This window comes from Cnephaeus nilssonii (genome assembly GCF_951640355.1).
Source record: "Cnephaeus nilssonii genome assembly, chromosome: 20".
In the NCBI taxonomy this organism is placed as follows: Eukaryota; Metazoa; Chordata; class Mammalia; order Chiroptera; family Vespertilionidae; genus Cnephaeus; species Cnephaeus nilssonii.
This window is the reverse complement of record NC_137091.1, coordinates 38,195,520-38,221,936: the sequence shown is the minus strand read 5'-3', so window position 1 is coordinate 38,221,936 and position 26,417 is coordinate 38,195,520. Positions and strand designations below refer to the sequence as shown.

General features: G+C 54.3%; 1 protein-coding gene across 1 annotated transcript in view; it reads right to left on the bottom strand.

Moving 5' to 3' along the window:
• SPTBN4 (spectrin beta, non-erythrocytic 4) overlaps nucleotides 1–26,417 on the bottom strand; it is a 79,833-nt gene that overhangs the window by 23,696 nt on the left and 29,720 nt on the right. Inside the window, exons 13-19 of the mRNA XM_079800437.1 lie at nucleotides 22,336–23,275; nucleotides 20,712–20,849; nucleotides 17,177–17,927; nucleotides 15,537–15,739; nucleotides 11,498–11,588; nucleotides 7,934–8,080; nucleotides 6,236–6,499 (exon numbers count right to left, since the gene is read on the bottom strand). Of these exons, the coding sequence (XP_079656563.1) occupies nucleotides 6,236–6,499; nucleotides 7,934–8,080; nucleotides 11,498–11,588; nucleotides 15,537–15,739; nucleotides 17,177–17,927; nucleotides 20,712–20,849; nucleotides 22,336–23,275 (2,534 nt within the window). The remainder of the gene's footprint in view (nucleotides 1–6,235; nucleotides 6,500–7,933; nucleotides 8,081–11,497; nucleotides 11,589–15,536; nucleotides 15,740–17,176; nucleotides 17,928–20,711; nucleotides 20,850–22,335; nucleotides 23,276–26,417) is intronic.

Here is a 26,417-nt window from a genome sequence, read left to right as displayed (position 1 = left end):
AACTCTCTATCCCTCTCCCTTCCTCTCTGTAAAAAATCAATAAAATATATTTTTAAAAAAGATTAACATTAAAAAAGTTAAACTAGCTTTAAACGTTAAAACCAGAGCCGCCATGAAGCACTGACACATCCCACAACATGGATGGCTTTTGACAACACCGTTAAGTGAAAGAAGCCAGACACAAAGCGCCACATGTGGTACGTCTCCACTTACGCGAAATGTGCAAAATAGACAGGTGTCTGTTGGCGGAAAGTAGATTAGTAGAGGGAGCTCATGAGCACAGGGATTCTTTAAGGGGTGATGAAAATATTCTGGAATTAGTGGTGAGCGTTGCTCAACTTGGCAAATGCACTATAAACCCCTGAACTGCACTTTATGGTATGGAATCAGATGTCAGTTTTATAAAAAAGGAAAAAATTTAAGACATTAAAAGTAAGAGAAGGAGAAGGAGGAGGAGGAGGAGGAGGAGGAGGAAGCTCAGAAGAAAGGCCTGTTTCCAAAGAAGCCTCAGGCGCCGGCTGGTAGTGACGCAGCCAGTCCTGACCCCAGATCAACCGGATTCCTACTCAGATCCATCTTGCTGCCTTCCCATTTACCAGAGAGGGAAACTGAGGCTCACAGAGGAGCAGTCCCTGGTACCGACTAAAAACTGCCAGAGCCAAAGCTTGAACCCAGGATCATGTGACCACAAAACCCTAGTGGTTCTCTGTCACTCTGCTTCTTTGTAACTGAGGATCTTGAGGCTCACAAAGGTGAGGTCACGTGCCCTTGGTCACATGGTATGGAATGGACTGTGGAGCTCCTGAACTTGGCCTGTTCCCCTAGGCCAGTAATGGGCAACCTTTTGAGCTTGGTGTGTCATACTTTGCCAAAAAACTGAGCATAACTCGGGTAGTGTGTCACTTTGAGGAAAAAACTAACTCCAAGACTCTAGTCGCAAATGTTTCATCCTCAGGAGCAGCAAATGTTTCATCCTCGGCATGCGGCCGCGTGTCATCAGAAATGGCTACGCGTGTCAGTGCTGACATGCGTGTCATAGGTTCGCCATCACTGCGGCCTAGGACAAGCACATCAAACTTGAGGCCGGCAGGCCGCATGCCAAACGAGGCATGCAGTCCGCGACATGCTAGCCCCTAGGCCATGCTGAGCTGGATGAAGAAATGTGGCACACAGAATTGAAAAGGGGGAGGAAGGTGTTTCCTCGGCCAGAGAAAGAGCCGTACTTAGGGTGGAGGGTGGTAAAGAGTCCCCAGGGACTCAGCCCAGCAGCTGCAACGCCTCCAGCGCATTTCCCTGGCTGGACCCTCAGATGGCAGGAGATCAGTGTTTCCCCCCAAAGCGGGAGCCAGTGGCTGAGCCAGACCAGCTGGCCAGGCCCCTGAGGACTGGGAAAGTGGGGGCTTGGGACGCCACCATCTGGCCCCTCAGCCAGAAGGACAGTTGGGCAGGAGGTGCTGAGGGAGGACTCTGGGTCACACGGCCCAGACCTGGGAGGTGGGGTCTGCTGCAGTGCCTGGGGTGGGGACACGGGGAGGACACAGTGATAGGAGAGATCAAGGGAGTGAGGCCGAGATGGGAGAGACAGAAACAGAGAGAAACAGTCACAGAAGAAATGGGGGAGCAAGACGGAGGGAGGGAGGAAGGGAGAGAGGGAGGAAGGGAGAGAGGGAGGAAGGGAGAGAGGGAGGAAGGGAGAGAGGGAGAGAAGGAGAGAGGGAGAGAAGGAGAGAGGGAGAGAAGGAGAGAGGGAGAGAGGGAGAGAGGGAGAGAGGGAGAGAAGGAGAGAGGGAGAGAGGGAGAGAGGGAGAGAAGGAGAGAGGGAGAGAAGGAGAGAGGGAGGAAGGGAGAGAGGGAGGAAGGGAGAGAGGAAGGAAGGGAGAGAGGGAGAGAGGGAAACGGCCCAGAGAAAGGCTGAGGGGAGGGGAGACAGATCACTCACACATCCAGCGGAGCCAGTACCTCCCCAGCCCAGCCTGGCCCTGTAGCCTGAGCGGTGGAGCAGCCAGGATGTGTGTCTAGCTGGGCCACCCTCTCCCTCCTGCATATGCCCCATATTTGTGCTCTCCAGAGGGCCCCAGAGGACAACGGGCTTTGGGCGGCCCCTCCCCTACCCAGCGGCAACTCCTGAGGCCCAGCTGGGCTCCATCTGGGGACCTTGGCCACTGAGTCACTCCTGCCTGAGCTCAGGCTCCCTCTGCTGGGGAAAAGGCCAGGCGTCCTCCGCTGGCGCCAGCGCCCAAGGCTGTGACCTGGAGCGCCAGTCTCCTACCACCACCCCCACCCCCCTTCGTCTCCGGCTCTCCCTGAAACACGGGGGACCCCGCTTCGTGGTCTCCAGGGCTTGGTGGGGGTAACCGCACCCCATGGGTAGGGAAGAGCTGGCTAGGAGGCCCCAAATCCTTCCTCTGAAAACGGAATGGCCAAAAGGAGAGACAAGGATGCCGAGCTCACCAGTTCCCCCCCCAAAAAATGCAAATGCAAACACCGCAGTGAGATACGTTCCCTCCTTGAGAATGGGGAAATCTAAAAGGTCTGACAGCACCGGGCATGGGTGAGCTGTAAGGAAGCGGGAACTCCTGATTAGCATCACTTGAGCAGGCAGTTTGGGAAGATTAAGCGAACTGAAGATGGTTCCAACTCTGGGCACTATATTAATGCTTGATAGTATCACACCCCAAATACATTTACAAAAAGCTCTACAGACAGGGGAAATGCCCACATGGAATAAAACAGAAACAAATGAAACAGCTCTTTCACATAATAATATAACCACTGTGAAGGAGAAGAAATAACGAACCCAAATAACGTCTGAACACAGTACAGTGATATCTCCTCTGGTTGAAGACATTAAAATGGAAAGGCCTGTAAACAAACATTGAATCCTAGATCTGTTGGGTCAGCAATTCTGAAACCACTGTCTGCATTGTGTCTTGTAACCTTCATAATGTCCACAGAAGGTCAGTACTGTTACCATGCCCATTTTACTGAAGAACAAACTGAGGCACAAAGAGAAGTCATTTCCAGGGCAAGTCACAGAGCCAGGGCTTCTCACCAGGCGGCCGAGCTCCAGCATCCAGGGCCTCGACCGTGATGCTGTGCTGCCTCCCTAGGCCTGCCGTCAAGGAGTGGCTTACAGTGGGGTCCTCCGTCCCATGGCACAGAGGAGGTACTTGAGGCTCAGAGCAAGAGGCAAAGCCACTTGCCTACCATCACGTAGCTGGTAAGTGGCCCAAACCCAGATCTGCCTGAGTCCCGAGCGTGTGCCTTTACCCACCCCAGTAAGCGGCCTGGGAAGAGTTAGTCATCATGGTGAGGCCACCCATCACCCCAGGAATAGTTGCTTCGTTTGCCACTCGTGACCCACCAGCAAGCTTCTCCACCCTGCTCTGTGCCCCGGGGGCTGACCTGTACGCATCCTACCCTCTGGCTTCCAGCTGGGGTGGGGCCCAGCGCAAAAGGAAAATGCAAGGCCCCTAGTTCAAATATTAAGAACTTTAAGACAGCGACAGCAAGCCTTTAACCAAGTGTGGGGCCCTGTGGGAGTGCATGCACCCATGAAGGAGGCCCTGGTTGGGCTACGGGGCACAAGCAGGAGACGGATGGAGAGCAGAGAGAAGCCGGGGTATCATTTTCCGGCTCCTCCCTGCAGCAGTGCCAAAGGCTGGCTGCCATTCTTGGCCAAGAGCCCCCTTGGTGACTGGCCCCTCCCTCTCCCCCCCTGGCCTCTTCAGGGGAGGTAAAGTCTCCGGCTTGAACCCCACCCCGCTCACCATCTCTGTGGCCTCCCCATTCCCTGCCCACACCTTTGTTAAGACCCCTGTCAGGACCTTCCTCAAACTGACCTCAGTGGAGCATGCCTCTGTTCCAGGTCGGGAACCTGCGTCACAGACCCCCATTTCTTGGGAGCTCACCACACCCCAGGTGCCATTTCAGTGCACAGCCTCACCTGCTCTGGGAGGCCCTGATGTAGTCTGCCTGAACGTGGATGACAGAGGCTGAGAGGAATGGAACATGGGCCCTGGCTGGGATTGGAACCCAGGTCTGTCTGCCTCCCTCCCCGCACTTTTCTCCCTCGGCCCCTGGCTGCTTGTACTGCCAGCTCCCTTCTCTGCCTGACCATCTAGCCACCACTTGTCTCTGCCGATATTCTGGGCAATCCCTCGGAGCAGACTTGGGGCTGAGTCATCCCCATGTGTCCACGGCCTGTCCAGCCCATGGAGTCCAGCCAGGCAATGTCCCATGTTTCAGAGGCCAGGGAGAGGGTCACCTTCCCTGCTGTGGTCTGGGGGCATCAAGGGAGGAGGGTGGACGAGAACGAAGCACGGCCCTGAGTGGCCACCGACAGCCCTTCCCTGGTAGGGCTGCTGGGGAGGAAGGGGTGTCCGTGCCTGGCATGCAAGCACATCAGAGGTTCTCAAAGTGTGCTCTGGGGGTTCCTGGGGACCCCGAGATCCTTTCAAGAGGCCTGCAAGGTTACAACGCTTTTCATTAAAACACTAAGGTGTAATTTGCCTTCATCATGCTCTCCCAAGTGTAGAGCCAGGTTTTGCAGGGCCCAGATGGCCCGTGCCCCTCCCGCAGAATGAATGCAGCGCAGGTGACAACCCAGGGCTTCTATTAAGCAGGACACCAAAGAGAGTTGCAGCACTGAAAGCAATGCCAGTCTTCTGAGTACATTTTGTTTTGGAAAATATAGTTATTCTTTTTTAAAAAATATTTTTAATTGATTTCAGAGAGAGAAGGAGAGATAGAAACATCAATGATGAGAGAAAATTATTGATTGGCTGCCTCCTGCACGCCCCCTACTGGGGACCGAGCCCGAAACCCAGCTATCTGCCCTTGACTAGAATCGAACCCGGGACCCTTCAGTCTGCAGGCCGATGCTCTATCCACTGAGCCGAACCAGCTAGGGCTAGCTATTCTTCTTACAAGAAGACTTTTGGGTTAATGCTTTTGGGTTTATCATTGCTATTTTTAAATAAATCAATAATTTAAGTATATCTGTTTTAATTTTTAATGTAGTAAATATCAAATAGGTATAATCCATACAAACAAAAGATGTTTGGGGAGCTCAATGACTTACGAGAGGTAGCGGGGTCCTGGAGACCAAGGTATTTGAGACCCAATGGTGCATATAAATAAATGACACCACTGGCATCGTACTCAGATGTTGTCTCTTTGCTCCTTTGCCTGTCTCCCTCACCAGACTGTGAGCCCCACGAGGGCAGTGATTTTTGTCAGTTTTGCCTGCTGCTATATTCCAGCACCTAGAAAAGCATCTGGATACAGTAGGTGCTCAATAAAGATTTGCTGCATAGATAATTACATACCAAGTGGCATCATTATACTTTTATTTTGAGTCAACTTTTTCCTGCCAGAGCCTATGCCAGGCACTTCATAAGCATAACCATGCAGAAGGTGGATCCCAAGGAGTGGGAAGGCTATAAGGACCTGGGTTCAATCCAGCCTCTGCCTCTTGCTACCCTGGGCCAGTCAGTTCTCTTCCCAGAGCCTCGGTTTCTCTTCAGTCATGGTCAGGCATGGCTCCTGGCATGCCAGGGCAGGAGCTGGCACACCTCGGGAGGCGAGAGGCAACACCTACACTTGCACCTCCTGCCACTTGCGTCACGTGGTCAGCTACTGAGCACCCACCAGCTGTGTGTGTTCTCTCAGAGCCACCCCCCCCCCCCCCCGTTGGTAAGGAAGACACTGGCCAGCTGTGTCCTTGGGCCTGGCGCTTTACCTCCTGTGCTGGTTTCCCCATCGGTAAAACGGGGGCAATGCTAATACCAATCTCTTAGGGTTGGTGGGAGGTGTCAGTGAGAGCTGGGCAGGGAGACGGAGAGGAAGCACTACACAGAGGTCACCATTATTCTGTGCAGAGCCAGTCCCCTCCCTCCCAGCCTTATTTCTCTACCCAGGAAGCGGGGGGGGGGGGGGGGGGAGGGTCCTGCGAACCCTCAGCGTACCAGTTATTCACCTACTGCTTCTTGGCTCTGACTCCTTTCTCTCCCCTTTGTACCCCACGCCCTAGGGGTTCTAGCTGCTTCCAACACTTACTACTAGCTGGATTGCCCCCGTCTTCCCTTTCTGTTTCCAGTTCTTCTAACACATTTGAAAGAAGTCCCTGTCTTAAATCCCCTCTGTCTGAAATACCTCGAGCGAAGTCCAACCCTGGCTCAGGCCCCACTGTGGCACAGAAAGAAAGTCCCCACCGGGGCCAGCCAGGCCATACCTGCAGCTTCTTCAGCTGGCTGTTGACGGTGGCCAGGTCCCCCCCAGGGTCCACGTCTTGCAGCTGGCTCTCCATGTGGAGGAGCTTCTTGTCCAGCTCAGCAAAGCTCTGCACCAGCTGGTCAGCCTTGCTGGCCTCGAAGAGCTGCCGCGCCTTGGCCTGGGTGGTGCTCTCCAGCTCGGCCCAGCACTGCCGGATCTCGCCCAGCTTCTTCCGCACGGAGGCCGCCAGCTCTGGCTTCTCCTGCATCAGTTGCTGGCCCTCCTGCCCCAGACAGTGGGAGTCAGGAAGTGAGGGGGAGGGGTGGGTGGTGGGAGGGGACAGGAAAATATGGGGGCAACGGGACGGGACGGGATGCAGGGAGAGACGTGGAGAGAGCCGAAAGGAGTTGGAGACACACAGAGAGACAGACATGAGGGGTGGATGCAGAGACAGGTGAAGAGATTAAAGGAGCCCAGTCATGGGAAGAGAGACAAGGAGAAAGACAGACGGCAGATAGACAGAAGTGTGGGGAGGGAGACAGAGAGGCACAGAGACATGGGAGGAGACAGTTATAAAGTGATAGCCACAGAGACATTCCCGTAAGTTCAGAAACATGGGTAGAGGCCATAAAAAAGACGAGAGAGAGAGAGAGAGAGAGAGAGAGAGAGAGAGAGAACTTCCATTAAACTCAAAGTCAAGAAGAGCGGCTTTGCCATGTGCCACCATTTAGGGGGCACCTATGGCCACTTAAGAGTTTAAGGCCCACCTGGGTGTCTCCGTCTGAGTCAGAAGAGTGGGGATATCCAGGGCTGCAGGTCTAGGGGTTCAGCCAGAGTAGGGGGCAGTTTTGGGGGTTGAGACTTGGAGCAAAAATCTGCCTGGGTCCCGCCAAGACTGAAGTCAAACTCCAATATACGTTGGCTTAGAGCATATTCAAAATAACAATACCAGAGCCATTACAGCTCCTAGGTGCCTGGCCTTGTGTTAAGCACTTTATGTAGCTTATATTCATTATTTCCTTCATTTTAAAGCAGAGCCAACTGAGGCTCAAAGGGATGAACACAACTCCCCCACACACATCGGGTAACAGGCGCACACAGACACAGTTAGGACCCAGGGTTGTAGGGATGCAAAGCCCACTTTAACCCTAGCTCCCTAGGGCTGCCCCCCGTCTGTCTACTTGATGCTCTACCTTAGATGCTCCAAAAGGTGTGGCAGGAAGCCTGCCGGGGGAGGCTGCAGGAAAGAGTGGAATACAGGGTTGGGCAAAAGTAGGTTTACAGCTGTGAGTATGTGACTTTTATTCTTGTATTATTATTTCTTTATTCATTATTTTATTATTTACTTGTATTACTTGTCTTGTTATTATTTTGTATCGATTATGATTTATCTTCCAGGTAAGTAAAGCTATTGTAGCGACCATTACCTGCATGTCTTTTTCCCCTAGGAACAAATGTAAACCTACTTTTGCCCTCCCTAGTGTTTAGAAGCCAGGACGGTATGGACACCATTCAGAACAGAAGCTGCCATTTTACAAATGGGCAATCAAGGCTCAAAGAGGTTACGAGAATTGCTCCAGGCCGCATAGCTAGAAGCAAACATGGCAGTGATCTGAGCCAGTCCACAGGTGTGACAACAGCGGGCTGGTGGTGAGAAGTGGGTTCCCTGGAGGCCTTCGGGGCCTGGCACAGGAAGGGGGACCTTCTGCGTCCTCACCCTCTCGATCTTCTCCAGCCACTCCTTATTCTGAGCCAGCTCGGCCATGAATGCCTGGTGCCGGAGCCATCTCTTATGCAGCTTGTGGCCATCTTCCCGTGTGCCATCGCGAGCCATCAGCATCTTCTCGTGGATCCAGCCATCCAGCTGTGGACAGGAGGAGGGGCTCAGTTGGTTCTCCCAACCTGGCATCATTCTCATCCCCTCCAGAAGTCCCAAGTTCAGGGCCAGGACTGCTAGGTTTGGGGCAGGGGAGGAAGGGATGGAAAATTTTCGCAAGTGAAGCTTTTTTTATATGTGTGTGTGTGGAGGGGGCGGGGAGGATGGATGAAATGGTCCCCAGAATGCTCCATTCCTCACCCCCCTTGTTCTCAGGGCAGCCCTTCCCCGTAAATCCTAAGCCCCAAGGCAGGGCTCCTGAGCCAGTCAGCCTTGTCCCACTCATATCCAAGTCCTCCAATCTAATTTAGCTCATTTTCAATTCAGCCCCTGGAGCCCCCCCCCCCCAATAGCAACATTTAGACCCTTTGATTCAGTCTCAGCCACCTCCAATAAGGACCAATTCAAGATCCCAACCCACTCCTCAGGGTATCAAGTGAAGCCTCCATACCTACTAGCCTCAGCCCCCCCCCCTTGCCCCCATATGACCAGCTGAATCCCTAAACAATCTCCCAACTGGTGCCAAGTCTAGTTCCCTCCAAACCAGCCCTCCAATCTGGGGTAGACCCATCCCCCACAGCTCATATCCAGCCTCCCTAATGAGCCCACGGGACTCCTTAAATCGGGCCATGAGGATCCAGTCCAAGACCACAGTTCTCCCAAATCATGACCAGTCCTAGCCCCCTACCAAAGTCAACCCCCAATGCAAGCCACAGGGTTGCCTACTAGCTCCCCAAATGAATCTACCCTAAAAGCTAGGCTCAGACTCCCCAACATGGGCCAGATAGAACCTCCCCAGACAGCTCCCTCCCTAACTAAAGGCAGTTCTAAGTCTCCCCACTCACCAACCATACCAATCATTCAAAATGCAAGCCCTGAGTGGGCCCCTCTCACTACCTGAGCAGGACCAATCACAAGGGTGCTTTCTGAGCCCCCAAATAAGACTTGTGCCCTAAGCCCCAACCTCCCCACTCAAGACCAAAACTGGCACCTGAGAAAGTTTGCTCCTCCCCTTTCTCCACCTCCCCCCAGTCACAAGATCCTCCTCCTCCCTCCTGCCAAAAAAAAAAAAACACACCAAAAAAACATGGACTCTAGCTCAGCGGTCCCAGGAGGCAAATGCAGTCATAGCCAAGGACAAATCCCCCACTGGCCAAACCCCACTCCGTGTCCCCAGAGCATATGCTCCCAGGGGTCCTGGACAGCCACGGACACACACACACACACACACACACACACACACACACACACACGAGCCAAGTGAAAGGCTGAAACCCCTGACTCAATTCAGCGGTCCCCACCACAAGGTAAGAGTTTGCCAACGGCAGCCACAGATCTCAGTGAAGACACAGCCTCTGAAGGACAGGGTACTCCGTCCTCAAGGTAAAGCCCCAAAAGTGACTGACCCCATCACCAAGGGCAAAGACAGTCCCCAACAACCAGGGGAAAGCCCCCCAAACCAGAGCCTCTCAAAGCCAGAGCAAGTCCAAGACCCTCACCGTCCAAGGCAGACCCTCGCTAATATGATTTCGCCCCATCATCTAACGCTAATACAGATCCCAAAAGAACCAAGGAAAAAAATCCCAAAAGGGTGAGTGAGAGTCTCCCAACCCCAGGAAGAATCTCCGATTCCCCCAAAGGAGAGCACCTTAGAGAGGTTAAGACCTCCCTAACCCCCAGGACAAGTCCACACTACCCCAGGATCCTTAAAAGTCCCCCCCTTTTCTGCCTCAGTCCCTTGGGACCCGTTCCCTCAGTCCCGCCCGCAGCAGCACCGCGGACAGCTCCTGGCGTCCCAGCACCTCCGCAGGGTTAGGGTCCTGGCGTGCCGCCAACGCGCCCCCGAGTCCCTCCCTCCCGCGGCCCGAAGGGCGAGCACGCGCCCAAGCCCCCTCCCCCGCCCGCCTCGACGGGGGCGCGCACCAGCCCCCTTTGCCTCCTCCTCCCCCGCGGCGCCCCCGAGACCTGAAGCGGCGTCGGCGTTGGCTGGGTCCCCGCGGCGGGCAGGCGGGCGGGCGGGCTCTCGCCCCTTCACTGCAACGGCGGCGGCGGCAGCGGTGGCGACAGAGGCTCTGGCGGGCGCGCGCCCCCGCCTCCGCCCGCGCACCGCGGCAGCGCGCCCGCCCGCGCGCGCCCCCTGCCTGCCTCCATGCCTGCCTCCTTGCAGGGGCCCAGTTGGGGGTGGAGGAACAATCACCACCCTCCTTGAAGCCTGGGGGTGGGGGTTCTGTGCCCTCTCAGCTGGTTGCTACTTGGTCCAGAACAATCTCACGAGGAGAGGGGGAACTCCTGGACCAAATGAAATGTCGGGAGCGGGGTCTAGGCCCTGGGCTGCCTATGGGAGGTGGGGAGGATGGGGTGGGGTGGGGTGGGCTCCTGAACCATTTCTAATGGGGAGGGGCTCAGACTCCGGGAGACCTCAGTCACAGGAGAAGATGGGGAGAGGGGTGTGGAACATCTATAAAACTTCAGTCCGGAATAATATCCCATGGGAAGGACAGGGACCGGGAGTTCCTGATTCCCTTTCCAGTGGGCTTCTTGAGTCCCAGACCCATCTCTAATAAGCTTCAGTTATGTGGGGGTGGGGGTTTCAAATGGGTGAGAACAGTTTAACCATCTTTAATCGGGGGGGGGGGGGCGGTCAGGGCCTAGCTCCTGAACCATCCTTGGTTGGGGGAAACTTAGGTACTGGGTCATCATGTCGGGGGAGGGCAATGATTCTGGGTCAGGTAGATGAATGAGGCCGGGACCATCTCTCTATGGGGGTTACAAAAGTGTTTCCTGGGCCATCTCTAATGTGATCAGAATCCAAAACGTTTCTATGGGATGCAGGGGAAGGAGGGGGAAGCAGGCAGCGTGACTCCTGAACCTTCTCTAATGAATGGAGAAGGGATCTGATTCGGGGCCATCCTTTTGGGTGTATAGATCATCTTAAAGGGGCAGAGCTTGATTCTTGGACACTTTTAAAGGGGCCAAAGGCTTGTTTCTGGACCATCTGTGACTGAAGTTGCGCTCCGGGCTGCTGGTCCACTCACGCTCCCCCACCCCCTCCAGCCTCTCGCTCCTCTCTCCTGCAGGCAGCAGCGCGATTCTTGCAAATCACCGGAGGAAAGGAAAGGTGAGACCGGCGCACAATCCCGCGGGACCGGAAGGCGCGGACGCGCGCGCCGTTGCCAGGGGCTCTCGGGATCCCTCCCTCCTTCCCCAAAGCCCGCGTGGGCGGGGGAGGAACCTACGGAGCATGCGCACGGAAGCCGGGCTCCGCGTGCCTCCCGGTGGCTTGGCTTGAACCTCGCCTGACGACCCACTTAGACGGGGCGCCCCCACCCCCACCGCCCCTCTGCCCTGGAGCACTTTCCTCCCTGGGGAAGACATCACTGTGCCCAGCACAGCTGGGGTTCCTACCTCGTGGCAGTCTCGGAGGAAGTGCTGCAGCTCAAGCTGGTCGCGTAGCTTCTGCATCCACTGCTGGGCCCGAAGTTGGTTTTCTTGGCTCCTAAGGATGGGGAGATAGGGACTGGGGAAACCTGAGTGGGCGCACTGGCAGTCGGGCTGTGAGGGAGGGCATGGGGCTGGGCAGGGAGGAGGAGGAGAAGGAGGAGATGACAGCAAGGTGGGAACAGGGGAAGAGGCAAAGCAACATCAGTGGGGCAGAGCCAGGGACAGAGGTGGAGAGGTGCAGAGAGAGACAGACAGAGACAGACAGACATCTAGGAAGAAACAGATACAGAAACAGATAACAGAAAACTTAGTGAGAGACACCTAGAGAGAGATTAAGAGGGAGAGATGGACTTAGAGAGAGACTGTAAAGGCCTAGAGAGAGAAAAACAGAGACACACATAGACACAAGACCAGAGAGAAAGAAATAAGCAAAGACCTCAAGGGGGAGTGGTTGACAGAGACCTAGCGACAAAAAGAAAGAGACCAAGGTAGAGAAATTAGGAAAAGGAAAGGAAAGAAATGAAGCAGCATTATTGCCAGAGAGACAGAAAGATAGGCAGCAGTAGAGGAGAGAGAGAGAGAGAGAGAGAGAGAGAGAGAGAGAAGAGAAGAGAAGAGAAGAGAAGAGAAGAGAAGAGAAGAGAAGAGAAGAGAAGAGAAGAGAAGAGAAGAGAAGAGAAGAGAAGAGAAGAGAAGAGAAGAGAGAAGGTGCAACAGAGTTGGGTAGAGGGAAGAGAGCAGGGCCTGGGGAAAAAAGGGGCTGGAGCTACAGGGAGGGTGGGCCGGTGTGCCAGCAAGGAGGGGCAGACCCTTGGCCTGAGTGAACTGACCAGGCTGGCCCCAGGCCCACAGTGTAGGGCAAAGTGCCCAAGAGGCCTGGTGGAGGGGCTGGGCGCAGCTAATGTCACTGCTCCTGGAACAAGCCACTCCCACCCACGGCCTGCCGCTGGCTGCCCTCTCTGCCCGAAATGCTCTTCTCCCAGACACTTACTCAGGTGTCGCCTTCTCAGTGAGGCCCTTTCTGACCACTCCCCAACACGTTCTGTCTTTCCTTCCTTCCTTAAGTTTCCTCCTTGCATTTAACACTAGCACAATGTATATGCTATTTGTTTATCTTGTCTCTCTGCCCCAGGAGGGTGTCATTCCACGAGGGCAGGAATTTTGGTCTGTGTTGTTCACAGCTGTATCCCCAATGCCTAGGAAAAGAGTCTGGCACAGGGTAGGTACTCAATACATATTTGTTGAATGAATGAATGAATGAGAGACAGAAAAAGAGATGACAGAAACAAAGGTAAAGTGTCACAGAGAGAGAGAGAGAGAGAAGAAGAGAGCAGATGGAGGCAGAAAAACAAGGAGAGAGAGAGAGAGAGAGAGAGAGAGAGAGAGAGAGAGAGAGAGAGGGAGAGAGAAGGAAAGAGACACAGAGATGCACAGATAGATCGAGGCTGGAGGCCAAGAGACAGAGCAGGCGAGAAAAAGTTACAGAGAGATCCAGGGCACAGTTGGAAGAAAGCATAGGAAGGGCCAGAGACAAACAAGCAAAGGACTGACGTTTTCCTGCCCAGACTCAGCTCAGGAGCCAATCAAATGCCTCTGAAAATGAACTGAAATCAATCCCTCCAGGCCATCACCAGTCAACTAGTCAACCATCAGTCCTCGGGATGAGGAAAACCTCCAGGAGGGTGAAAAATGGCATGGTTCCAATCCCATCTGGGCCACTTCCTGGCTGTGACCTTGGGCAAGTTAATGACCCTCTCTAAGCTTCATGTGCAAAATGCAGATGAGGACAGCACCTGGTACCCCGGCTGGGTCAGGTTCCCGGCTAGGCAAGGCCCACAGACAGGCTAAGCGACTTGCCCAGAATCTCACAGGTTGAGGGGCGGAGCTGGGACTAGGATCTGGCACTCTGCATGGTTGTGCCCCACTTTTGTGTGTGGACAGTAATACCCCCCTCCATGAATGGATGTGTTATTACTTCCACCTGGTGGGAAAACCATCCCTAGACCAGTAAATAACTGGGACCTGGGAGGGGTGGTGGTGCAAGAATTGGGTCTGTCTCAATTCCTGCTGTGCTCCCAGCCTCACCCGGCACAAGCCTTGGGCAGATGCACCCTCTGGGCTCACACAGCCCCCTGCAGCTCTCCCATCCTTGTCAGACAGTGGGCGAGCTCTGTGAGGGCAGGAATCGTGTCCTGTACTGGTCACTGCTCTGCCCCACACAGGGCTCAGAACCCAGTACAGACTCCACCTGTTTAATTGGCTGAAGCATAAATGAATAAACAACAGAATGAAAGGAGCAACTAAAGACTGAAAAGGGATGAAGAGTGAAGCAGAGAATGACCATCCTTCAGGCTCCTCCTCCTCAGTTCTGCAGAACCCGGCTTTCAGCGGACACTCAGAAATAGAAGACAGCCCATGCCCCAGCTGGTTTGGCTCAGTGGATAGAGCGTCAGCCTGCAGACTGAAGGGTTCCGGGTTCGATTCTGGGTTGCGGGCTCAATCCCTAGTAGGTGGCGTGCAGGAGGCAGCCAATCAATGATTCTCTCTCATCATTGATGTTTCTATCTCTTTCTCCCTCTCCCTCTCTCTCTGAAATCAATAAAAAAATATTTTTTTTTAAAAAGAGAGAGAGAGCCCTGGCAGGTGTTTCTCAGTGGTTAGAGCATCAGTCCACACACCAAAAGGTCTCAGGTTCGATTCCCCAGTCAAGGGCAAGTACCTGGTCGGGGCATGTGTGGGAGGCAACCAGTTGATGTGTATCTGACATCAATGTTTCTCTCTCTCCTCTCTCTCCTCTCTCCCTCCCTCTCTCCCTCCCTCCTTCCCAGCCTTCCTCCCTCCCACTCTCTCTCAAAAGCATGAAAAAAATATCTTCTGGTGAGGATTAACAAAAAAATAAAAAAATAACAAGAGACAAAGGAAGAAAGGGTCAGGCCTGGAGTGGGGGACACTGGATCATGAGTTTTCGGCCTCGGGACCAGAATTCCCTTAAAAGTTTCCTTTAGCAAGCTCCAGCCTTGGGGGTGTGGATGGTGGTAAACAGGTGTGCTTTCCATCAAGAAATGGGAAGACATGCCCGGCCGGTGTGGCTCAGTGGTTTAGCGTCAGTCGATCCATGAACCAGGAGGTCATGGTTTGATTTTAGGTCAGGGCACAAGCCCGGGTTTCAGGCTTGATCCCCAGTTGGGGGCGTGCAGGAGGCAGCCGATCAATGTTTCTCTCCCATCACTGATGTTTCTATCTCTCTCTCCTTCTTCCTTCCTCTCTGAAATCAATAAAAATACATTTTTTTGAAAGAGGTGAGAAGACACAAGGAGGGCCACTGAGCCCTCTTCCAGCCTGGATCAGGGCAGAGGGGAAAGCTGGGGTCACCAGGAGGGGCAGAAACAGTGGGCGTGACAAGGAAGTGGGTCTGGAGGAAACCCTATAAAGGACTCTCCTTGGAAGCTGAGATTTCGTTTTCCTTTGTCCAGGGTCTAGAATAGTGCCTGGCACACAGTGGATGCTCAATAAATGATTAGTACAAGGACAGTCAAGAGACAGGGCAGTGGTGACAGGTAGATGGTGACACACACACACACACACTCTGCATACCACTTCCTAGAGAACCAGCAGGTGGTTCCTTCCCAATATTTGACAACCAGCACAGCAGGGGACACCACCCCACCTGAAAAGCTGGGACAGGACCTGTGTGTGGCCATTAGCTAGGAATCAGGGGATGTCCCGGGTTCCCAGGGAGGGGCCAGAACAGCAGGGCAGATTCGGGGCATCCGGGAGGATATGGCAACATTGAGAAACTTTTCATCATCTATCCTCTAGTATCTTTGGGTTGACAGCCACCAGTTAGATACCTTTTCACAAAATGCCAATTTAAATAAAATCTAAAAGCAATATAGAATTAAGTAGAAACCAGAGAGGGGCAGAGCAGCAGAAACTGGGATAGAAAGGAGCAGGACCTTGGCCTCCTCACCCCTCCCCTTGCCCCGGGAACGGAAGGACCTACTTCTCCAACAGCCTGGTCACAGCCTCCTGGGCCTGCTCCCCGTAGACGTTGCCCTGCCTCAGCAGGCCCTCCGCCGCCTGCACCGCCACGTGCATCTTCTGCTGGTTCAGCTCCATTGTGGTGAGAAAATCCCGGTGTTGTTTCAACGCCTCCTCCACCGACTCCACTGTGCCCGGGAGCTCCAGGCGCGACAGTGCCAACTCCTGGGAAGGGTGGTGCACAGGTCAGATCACCCCCCCACCCCCATTCCAGGACCTGGGAGAGGAGGCCAACCTGGGTTCCCACACCGCTCTCTTCCCTCTTGCTTCTGGCATCACACACATCAGGTATGGTCCCACCCCACCCAGGGCCTTTGCTCATGCTGGTCCCTCTGTCTGGCAGTCTGTCCCTCCAGATATCCCCAGGGCTGGCTCCTTCACTTGCTTCAGATCTCGGCCAGAAATATCACCCTTCTCCACCCCAGCCATATCCCTTCCCCCTGCTTTATTATTTCTAGCATATACCTGACATAACAGCATATGTGCATTTACTCATTTATTGTCTCCTCCCCCGCATACACACACACACACACACTAGAATGCCAGCCATGTGCAGGTGGGATTTTGTGGTTTGTTTCCTTATGTGTTCTCAGGCCCACAGTAGTGCCTCCTACAGAGAAGGCACTTAGTAAATACTTGGTTAATTGATAAAGACGGAACTGGATGCTGTGTCCTCAAGGAACTTATTTTCTTCTCTGGGTTGGTTTTCTAACTGGTAAAAAGTGGGGGGGAGCGGGGCGGGAGGGCTGGTCAGAAAGGGTCTCTCAAGGCCACCTCAGCTACAATATTTAGTAACCCCATGATTCTAGGGGCTCCCGTCTGTCCCCCCAGATAATCCTCCCACTAAGTCAGCTTTCTCTAGGTGACCAGCACTGGTGGTCACTCTTTCTCAAATGATCCCCGGAAGTTGGTACCTACTCTTGGACAATCTGAAAGCTGGTGTCCTATCCTGCCCAAATCCCAAAATTGGTTCCCAAGCCAGAATGATCTCAAAAGTGGATCGCTGTTCCCGGAGAACCAGCACACTGGATTCCTCAGGCTACAAACACAGTTACCGCCTCCGGAGAATCTGCCAGCCGCCAGCCCCAGTAAGAAGATCATCTGCTAATTTAAGCACCCACAACCTCATAATCCACAATCATTCACTGATCCAAATAATCTCTGCCTGAATTACCCACTTCCACAATTTTTACCCTCTGTCCTCTGTTAGGATAAAGATTATCCACCCCCAAGGTGTTGTGTTTTTTTTTTTTTTTGAACCCCATTAACCCTCAACAGTCATCCTCATACTCTATTTCTTTCCAGAGAATTCACAAACGCTGGAAGCCACGCCAATGAATAGCCAAGTGCATCACTCACTCAGGATGGTCCACACACTTAGTCACCTCAGCTAAGACATCAACCCTCCCATCCTAATCCTCAGATTCTGTTACACGCACGCCCACACATGTTCACAAATGCAACTAGCTGTACCAGATACTTTCTCCACTTCCACTCACCTCCAACAGACCACCCAATGGTCCCCCAAACACACGCCTCCATTCACTTCCCTGTCGCGCCAGGGACCCCGACCCCGACCCGCGTGAACCCCCACGCTGGCACCTGGTTGCGCAGCACGGCAAGCGCCTGGCGTAGGTCTCGCAGGAAGAGCTGGTAGACGTGGGCCTGGACTAGCGCCTCCCTGCGCGCCTCCCACAAGCCGAGCAACTTGTGCCAGCCAAGTTCGAGGTGCGGCAGCCACTCGTCCAGCGCCAGGCCTGGGCCCAGCTCTGCGCCGTCGGCCGCCAGCAGCGCCTCGCTGGCCGCCACGATGTGGGCATAGTCCTCCTCGCGCTGGTCCACTTCCTCCTTGAGCGCCGCGTGGCGCGCCAGCAGCGCGTCCGCCTCCTCCAGGCTGCCGGGTAGGGGTCCCTCGTCCCCGCCCGCCGCCTCCTGGGCGCGCACCAGCCAGTCCAGGAAAGCGTCCAGGTCGTGAAGGAAGCGCTGCAGGCGCCCAGCCGCCGCCACCGCCTCGCCACAGGCCTGAGCCGCGCTGGCCAGCGCTCCCCACTCGGCGCCCAGCTCCTCCGCGCCCTGGTGCAGGCGCGCAGCCTGCGCGGGGAAGCGCGCGGCCAGCAGCGCCGCCTCCTCCAGGAGGGCCGCTTGGCGCGGTTCCAGCGCTTGCAGAGCGGCCTCCAGGCCGCTTAGGCGCCACTGCAGGGCGCCGCCGGCGCGGGGCGTGCTCTCCACGGCCCTCCGCTTCTCACGCACCTGGGCACGCACCTCGGCCACTTCCAGCACGTGGTTCTCCACCAGGAGCACCGCGCTCGCCTGCTCTTTGCGCTCTTCCACCAGCTCCACGATGCGGTTCCACCTGCCCAAGGGAAGGAGGGTGGCTCGAGGGGGACAGGGATGACGGACCCAGGGTAGAACCCAGCCACTGTGTGACCTTGGAGAGACTTGATATTACGGAGCCCCGGTTTCTGCCTGGGTGAAAATGGAACCCTACCCGCACATCTGCTTAGAGCAGCGGTTCTCGAAATGAAATCTGAGCGAGGTCAAACTATCTCCATCATGACGCGAAGACGCTATCTGCCTTTTCTCCGCATTGTCTCCAGGGAGCACAGGAGTTCTCCAGAGGCTGCAGGACAAAGACCCAGCGCCGAAGCAGACCGAGAACCCAGCTGCCTTCTTTTAAGCCACATTCAAGAGATTTGCAAAAATGTCAAACACTGCCATTCTTCTCACTACACTTTTTGTTTTGAAAAATAGCTTTTTCATGAAAAAAAATTAACATAATAGGTTGATTATTATTTTTAGATGACAATATTTTTTAAATTACTCAATATTAATTTATTTACTGAGCCACACCAGCCGGGCATTAATTTCTAATATAGTAAGTATTGATAGCTATAACCCACTAAATTAAACTATTTTTTAAAAATATATTTTATTGATTTTTTTTTTTTTTTACAGAGAGGAAGGAAGAGGGATAGAGAGCTAGAAACATCGATGAGAGAGAAACATCGATCAGCTGCCTCCTGCACACCCCCTACTGGGGATGTGCCCGCAACCAAGGTACACACCCTTGACCGGAATCGAACCCGGGACCCTTCAGTCCACAGGCCGATGCTCTATCCACTGAGCCAAACCGGTTAGGGCTATATTAAACTATTTGGGGTTAAGACTCCAAATAACTTAGTTTAGCGGGTTACAGCATGTAAAGAGGGTTACAGAGTGTAAAGAGGTTCTGAAACCAGAGTCCACACACCATTAGTCATCTCAGCTAGGACATTAGCCCTGTGAGAAGTGCTAGTTGATGAAATTAGATATGTTGGGTTCAACGAAAAGTAATTGATCAGGTTCCATCAACCAGGCGCTGAGGACAGTGATGCAAAAGGAAAACCTGTTTTTATTCCAAAATAAATTAATGGAAAGATCTCGTACTGCTCTGTGTCCTCGAGCAAGTCATGGCACTGTTCTGGGCCTCAGTTCCCCTTCACAGACAGTGTGTGGTCCCGGCACAAGCATAGGATCCTAGCAGGGTGGCCTGGAGTCAAATCCGAGGTGTGTACCTTGGCTAGTAACCATCTCCGTGCCTCAGTTTCCCCAGCAGTAAAACGGACACAATCAGAGCACAGCACCTGCCTCACAGGGGTGCTGTGAGGGTCAAATGAGTCCTGATCCAGGAAATGCTTCAAACAGCACCTGTTTGCTACTGTCACTGAGGGAGGATGCTCTTTGGAACACAGCAAGCTCTTCTCTGACTCAGGGCTTTGCCTCAGCTGCGCTGACTGCCAGATCCCTGTCCTCTAATTCCTGCACGAATCCTTACAGTTCTCTAAATAGCTCGTTCGTTTATGAGTTTATTTGTTAACTCTCTGCCCTCTCTAGAATGGACATGCCACAAAGGCAGAGATTCGGGCTCTGACATGGGAAGGACCCAAGTTCAAGTTCTGCTCTGGCCAGATTTGTCACGTGACCTTCAGCAAATCATGTCCCTCTATGATCTTCATTTTCCTCATCTAGAAAATCAGGATAATAATGTCCACTTCATTGAGTGTTAATGAGATCACGTGGCTAAAGCACTTGGCATATAATCTCTCTAAAGGCTGCAACATTCTTGTTATCTTTTTAAGCCCTGATGCTTTCACATTGTCCAGGCTATAAAATCACTGGGTATTGCTATCTTATAGCACAGCAGTTAAGAGCACAGTCTTTGGAATCAGACAAATCCAATTTCAAATCCAAGCTTGGCTGTCTAATTTGCTGTGTGACCGTGGGCCAATGTCTTCACCTTTCTGAGCTCCAGTTTCCTCCTTTTTAACACGGGGTAACCTATACCCTACAGGGTTGCTGGGAAGACTGAGTAAATGCAATCAAGCCCTAGCAAGTTTGGCTCAGTAGACAGAGCATGGGCCTGCAGACTGAAGGGTCCCGGGTTTGATTCAGGTCCAGGGCACGTACCTCGGTTTCAGGCTCGATCCCTAGCCCTGGTCAGAGCATATGCGGGAGGCAACCAATCGATGTGTCTCCCTCACATCGATGTTTCTCTCTCTGTGTCTCTCCCCCTTCCTTCCACTCTCTCTAAAAATCGATGGGAAAATATCCTTGGGTGAGGATTAAATAAATAAATACAAGCAAGAGCCCAGCTCTGGATTCAGACAGAACTGGGTTTGACTCCAACTTACTAGACTGAGTAACCATGTTAAGGATTTCACCTCTCTGGGTCTGTGTCTGAACCCTACCCACACTGGAAGAACTGCTGGTAGTGTTCTAGGCAGAAAGGTATTAATTTGTTACTCTTTTTAAAGAGCTCTGAATTTTGGAATCTTTACTATGGAAACTGGAATACTGAGAGCTAACATGAAGTGTATAAAATGCTTGGGAGAATTTCCAGAAGATATTAAATATACAACAAATTATTTCTGAACAAACAAATCAATAGCCCACTGAAATGTACTATATCCTCATTTTATCACGTCATCACTAGCACTGGGCATTAACCTCTTTTTTTCTCTCTCTCAAATTTGGGCGATTTACCAGGCCATTATCATCTCAGAGGTTTGCAATTGTCCATTCTTGACTCCCACGGTCGAGTGGATGAGGAAAGGAATGATGGGAAGAACGGTTTTGAGGTGCCTGGGACGGCCCCTACCTGCTGTTGAGATGGTCCTGACAGGAGCGCGCCTCGTCCGAACTGGGGTGGCCGCCTTCCACCAGCTCCTGCACCGTGTGGTTCACGTCCAGGACACGGCCCATCAGACTGCTCATCTCCTGGTCCAGACTCTCAAATCTGCAGAAGAAGGGGGACATTTTCAGAGAGGCCGAGACCCTGCGGACCTGCCCCCTTTTGGGTTTTATCAAACTGCCTTCTCCCAGACCTTCTAACTCTGCAGCCTCACCTGAGTTCTCAGGCCGCTTTGTCAGCTCTTCTTCCTACCTGCTACGTACATGCCAGATCTTCAGGGCTCAGTCCTGGGCCCTCTCCGCTTCCCCTCGCACCCTGCCTGGGCCACCTCGCCCTCTCCGCAGCCTCAGTCCTCACTCCCAAGCTTGTGACCCCCACATCTCAGTCTCCTGCCCCAACCTCTTTCCGTTTGAGCTGTCTCCAACCTCCTGGGGGTCCTCGCTCCCAGGGTGACTCAGACTCACTTCAGTGTCTCCCCCCAGATTTGTTCTTCTTCTGGGTCCCCATCTCAGGAACAGCCCCACTACCCACCAGGCCAGAGCCCTGGGCCCTGTTTTGGACAACTCCCCACCCGCAGCCTGTCCATCCTCATGGCCTATTCACTTGGCTTCCTGCCCTGGTCTAGTCCTGTCCCCTCCTACCTGGGTCCCCACCCCAGCTGCCTCTTTGGGCTCCCAGCCACCACCGTCACCCCCTCAAACCCACTCTCCATAGAGCAGCCAGGAAGACCTTATAAAGCTGGACAGGCCCTCCCTTGTTTAAAACAATACCCAAAGCTGAGGCACAGGTAACTGGGCACAGCAAGGACAGGGATCAGACCTGTGTTCCCAGCAATGCCCAGCACAGGACCTAGCACAGAGCCGCGGTTCAGAAAGCACCCGCCGAGGGAATGAATGGGTAAACAAGGTGCTCAGAGAAAGAGGTGCAGAGAGTTCATCCACTAATTTAACTCACTCCTGAGTCAGGCAACGGGCAAATCCGTAGCTAATGGCACGGGGTGGTAAGTGCTCTGAAGAAACGTAAAGCAGGGCAAAGACAGTGACAAGGGCCAGAGCTAACTTATTAGCGAGGGAGGTGACATGTGGACATGGTCTGGGAGTCCCAGGAGAAGCGTGGGTTAATGTGGGGCCCGGTAAATAGACGCCTCATAGCAGTAACAGCAAAAGCTCCTGGAATGGCTGAAACCGGTTTGGCTCAGTGGATAGAGCATGGGCCTGCGGACTGAAAGGTCCCGGGTTCGGTCAGGGGCATGTACCTTGGTTGCGGGCACATGGGGGGGGGGGTGCAGGAGGCGGCTGATCAATGTTTTTAACTCTCTATCTCCCTTCCTCTCTGTAAAAAATCAATAAAATATATTTTTTTAAAAAGAAAGGAAAAAAAAAGCTCCTGGAACGCTCCCTGTCCCCAGGCATTTGCTAGGTGTTCTAGACTCATTTGCTCACTTATTGTTCACCACCACTTGTGGGGTTGGGACTACCACTCGCATTGTACTGGAACCCTGATTCCAGCTGAGATCACACAAGAACTGTTGGACCAGCGAAGGTGACAGGTGAGGGAAGAGGACCCTGGAGTCCCACAAGTGCGCGCTCACCGGTGCTGCACCACCTCCACGTCGTCGAGTGAATCGGGGACGCGCATGGCGAGCAGCCATTGCTCCTTCTCTCCGATCCACAGCTCGCACGCGTGCACCTCGCCGAACATGCGATAGACCGCGAGGGCATCCCGCAGCCACTGGCGCCGCAGCGCAGCCATCTCGGTCACCTCCGCGAACAGCTGCTCCGTCTCCACCACGCGCACCTGCAGCGCCACCACCAGCGGCCCGGCGCCGCTAGCGCCCCCCAGTGTCGCCAGCTGACGCCGCAGGCTGGTCACGGGCCCTCGGTGCGCCTCCACCTCTCCGGTGAGCGCCCGGTGCTGGCGTGCCAGGCGGCGGCTGGACGCCTCGTCGTGGCCGAAGTCGCCCGCAGCTGCTAAGCGGTAGGCGTCGCGCAGCCAGTCCAGGAGCCCGTCGAGGTCCGCGCCGAACTGGTGCAGCGCCCGCGCCTCCTGCAGCCGCCGCTCGCGCCGCGCCGCCGCCTCTTCCAGCCGCTGCCAGCGCCGCCGCGCACTCGCCGCGCGCTCCGCCAGGCCCACCAGGTGCACCGCCTCGGCGCCCGAGCCCTCGGCGCCGCCGGCCGCTGCCAGCTCCTCGCCGCGCCGCAGGGCCTGCTGCAGCATCGCCCGCCGCCCGCCCAGCTCTCCCTGCAGGATCTTGTGCTGCGCCAGGAGGCGCGCGGTGCTGGACAGGTCGTGTGCGCCACCCGCTGCGGCCGGCCCGCTGCCGCCGCCGCCGCCGCCTGTCGCCTCTAGGAGGCGCTCCTTGTCGCGGGCCCAGCTCTCGGCCTCCTCCAGCTCCTGAAACAGCGCCCACAGGCTCCTCGAGGCCTCCAGCTCCGCGCGCCGCCGCGCCGCCTGCTCCCGCAGCTCTGCCAGACAGCCGTGCACGTGGTTCACGCGGTTGCAGATGACCTGCGGGTCGCACGGCTGGTAACCTGAGCCAGGAGAAGGGGAGGATCCCAGGTTGGGCTCGAGCCAGGAGGCACCAAAGAGAGGGTGGTGCCGGCTACCTGACCGTCCCTTGGCTCAGCTTAACCAGGGGCCAGGTGATGAGTCCCCTCTTCCAGGCAGCCTTCCCTGACACCCCGAGTCTGGAGCAGCCGCTTTCTCTGGTTCACCCAGGCTTCCCTGCTTCTCCCATCCTGGCCTTGGGCCCTCTGGGCTAGCACAACCTGATCTGCCTCCCCCGCTGGCCTGGGAGCTCCTCGAGGGCAGGGCCTGCGCTGTCTCCATCACACCTGGTCCCCACCGTTGTCCAGCACAGGGCGGGCCCCGAGCAGCCGCCTAATGGAAATAGCGACTTATTGGCTGAATGGTGGGTGGAAACAGATTCAGAGGGTCCTAGAATCAGTATATTTCGCGCAAACTGTGTTTCCTTCAGAACTGGACCGAATGAAGCTGCTCTCCTCTTAAGCCATTTTCTGGGTTCCCTCTCTCATTCTCTGTTGCCTTACCTATTCACCCCCAGTGATGACCTGAATTCCCTTTTCCTTCAAAAGATTCGTTTTTGCTCAGCCAGTGTGGCTCACTGGTTGAGCGTTGCTGACCTATGAACCAGGAGGTCATGGTTGGATTCGCGGTTGGGGCACATGCCGGGTTGTGGGCTCGATCCCCAGTGCGGGGCATGCAGGAGGCAGCCAATCAGTGATTGTTTCTTATCATTGTTGTTTCTCTCTCTCTCTCTCTCTCTCTCTCTCTCTCTCTCTCTCTCTCTCTTTCTCTCTCCCTCTCCCTTCCTCTCTGAAATCAATAAAAAATATATTTTTTAAAAATTCACTTTTGCCGAAACCGGTTTTGCTCAGTGGATAGAGCGTCAGCCTTCGGACTGAAGGGTCCCGGGTTCGATTCCGGTCAAGGGCATGTACCTTGGTTGCAGGCACATCCCCAGTTGGGGGTGTGCAGGAGACAGCTGATGGATGTTTCTCTCTCATCGATGTTTCTAACTCTCTATCCCTCTCCCTTCCTCTCTGTAAACAATCAATAAAATATATTTTTTTAAAATTCACTTTCCTCCCAGACCTCTAGTCTATGATTCCCCCCAAAATTAATGGGTTGCAGCCAGCATTTCTTTAATGGAATAGCATCGAATGAATAAAAATACATCAGAATACAATACACAAGGTAAGGGGTAGCATTGTTTGAGAAAACATTGGTGTGTGTGTGTGAACTCTGGGTCATGAGTAAACGTATTTCCGACTGGGTCACAGCACTACTAGATGGAATGTAGGATTTCTATAATTCTGGACATCCTCAGAAATTGACCCAAATGCCAAGGCATTCAACTAAAAAAAAATAAATGGAGACAATGTATCCAGCCCAATGTTACAGTGTCCTTTAGCCCTCACAACCCACCCCATGAGGTCAGCATCCTTACTAGCCCATCTTACAGACGAAGAAACTGAGACTCAGGGAGGGAAGCTGCTCGCCCAGGATCAGCTAAGACAATCTGGACCACTTGTCAGGCAGTGCTGCCTCCTGTCACCATGACAACACACATCCCCCACTAGCCCGTTGGCTGTTTTCATGGTGCTGCTGGTTGTCACCAAGTACCAAGGTCTCACAATAAAAAGATGGTGGCCTCCGGGGACAAACAGCCCCAAGGTACAGGAGAGGGTTCCCATCAGCCTCTCCTGCGGTTCTGATGAGGCTGAGAGGGGCTGAGCCAGGGTTGAGCTGTCTTCACCAGGGCTTGGAAGGACAACTCACTTGCTCTCAGTACGTGACCCAGCCTGTGAGAGTCAGAAACTCTCCCACCATCTCTCAAGCCAGGATTCTAAAGGGTCCCGACCAGCCTCAAAACCCTGTCATAGGCTCTGCGGCTCTGGGCCTCCGAGCGAAAGAAAAGCAGCCCTGGCTGATGTCAGGGCACACCGGCAGCATACACAGCGTACAACACCAGACAGGCACTCTGCAGCTGTGCCAAGTGGGACGAAGTGCGATACTCCGTCGTGATGCCCGGGCACACACAGCAACAAGGTCACCCCTTCGCCCAGCTCAGGTGAACGATTTCTTCGAATTCCCGAGAAATGACTAAGATGTGCAATCAGCCCATTGCCCCCACTTCCTGACAGCATCCAGTCTGCAGCAAGATACACGACACAAAGCATCCCAAGCCACTGACACAGGCCGCATCCTACAACAAGCCCTTCTTCACGGCCTCTTCCACAAGGTCCACGCAAAGAGCCAACAACCCAGCTCGTGCTGACGGGAGGGGGTTCCTGGTGGTCTGTGGCCGGAGGAAAACGACACCCGTAAATGAGAATTTTAGTAGAGTCCGCCTCAGTTTGCCCATGGGCATCCATGGCCCTGCGTCTGGTAATGGTGGCCCCCCTCCTCTCTCCCAGGCCACGTCTGTGGAGGGAGCTGACCCCACTCTTGGCCCTGGGGTGGGTACAGCACGAAGATGTGGCCAGTTAGATCGCTGTAGAGCGCAGGGCCACTCTGCTGGTCTGAGCCACGGGGATGGCGCCCACAGCGGGCTAAGGAACGCTCCCCCTGCACCTCTCATCAGAACTATTGGGAATAAGGGGCCTGGCTCTGCTGGAGTCTGCGGGCTGCTGGAATGTAAAAAGGGGCCGAGTGACCCCAGGTCTACACCACAAGGGAAAGGGCTGCCCAACAGTGACACAAACATAGAGGATAGAGTCAGAGAGAGAGAGTCCTAAAAGCATCACTGAACCATGGCTGGATCCAGCCCTTCCTGAAGCCACCTCACCGCTCGCTGGACATTTCAGTTCTATCAGCCAACACATCCGCTCCCTCTTCCTCCTTCCTGCTCCCTGAGCTGCGTCCCCATCACTTGCTGGTGAACAGGCCCTGACGACACATTCCATTACACGGTCCTTTTGGGGTACCCACTGCGACCCGGCTGTAAGGGCTCAGCCCAGAACAAATGCTCGACAAATGGGAGCTATTGCTACAAACTCTCAAAGCAGGAAGAAGTCGTGTGGTTCCACCTCCTGCTCAGGGCACCCGTTTCCCTGATGCTCCATCCCCGATGGAGTGGGGTCCTAGTCTGTGCTTGGATGCCTCCACAGACAGGGCGCTCACTCCTTCCTTCTCCCTCTCAGGAGCCAC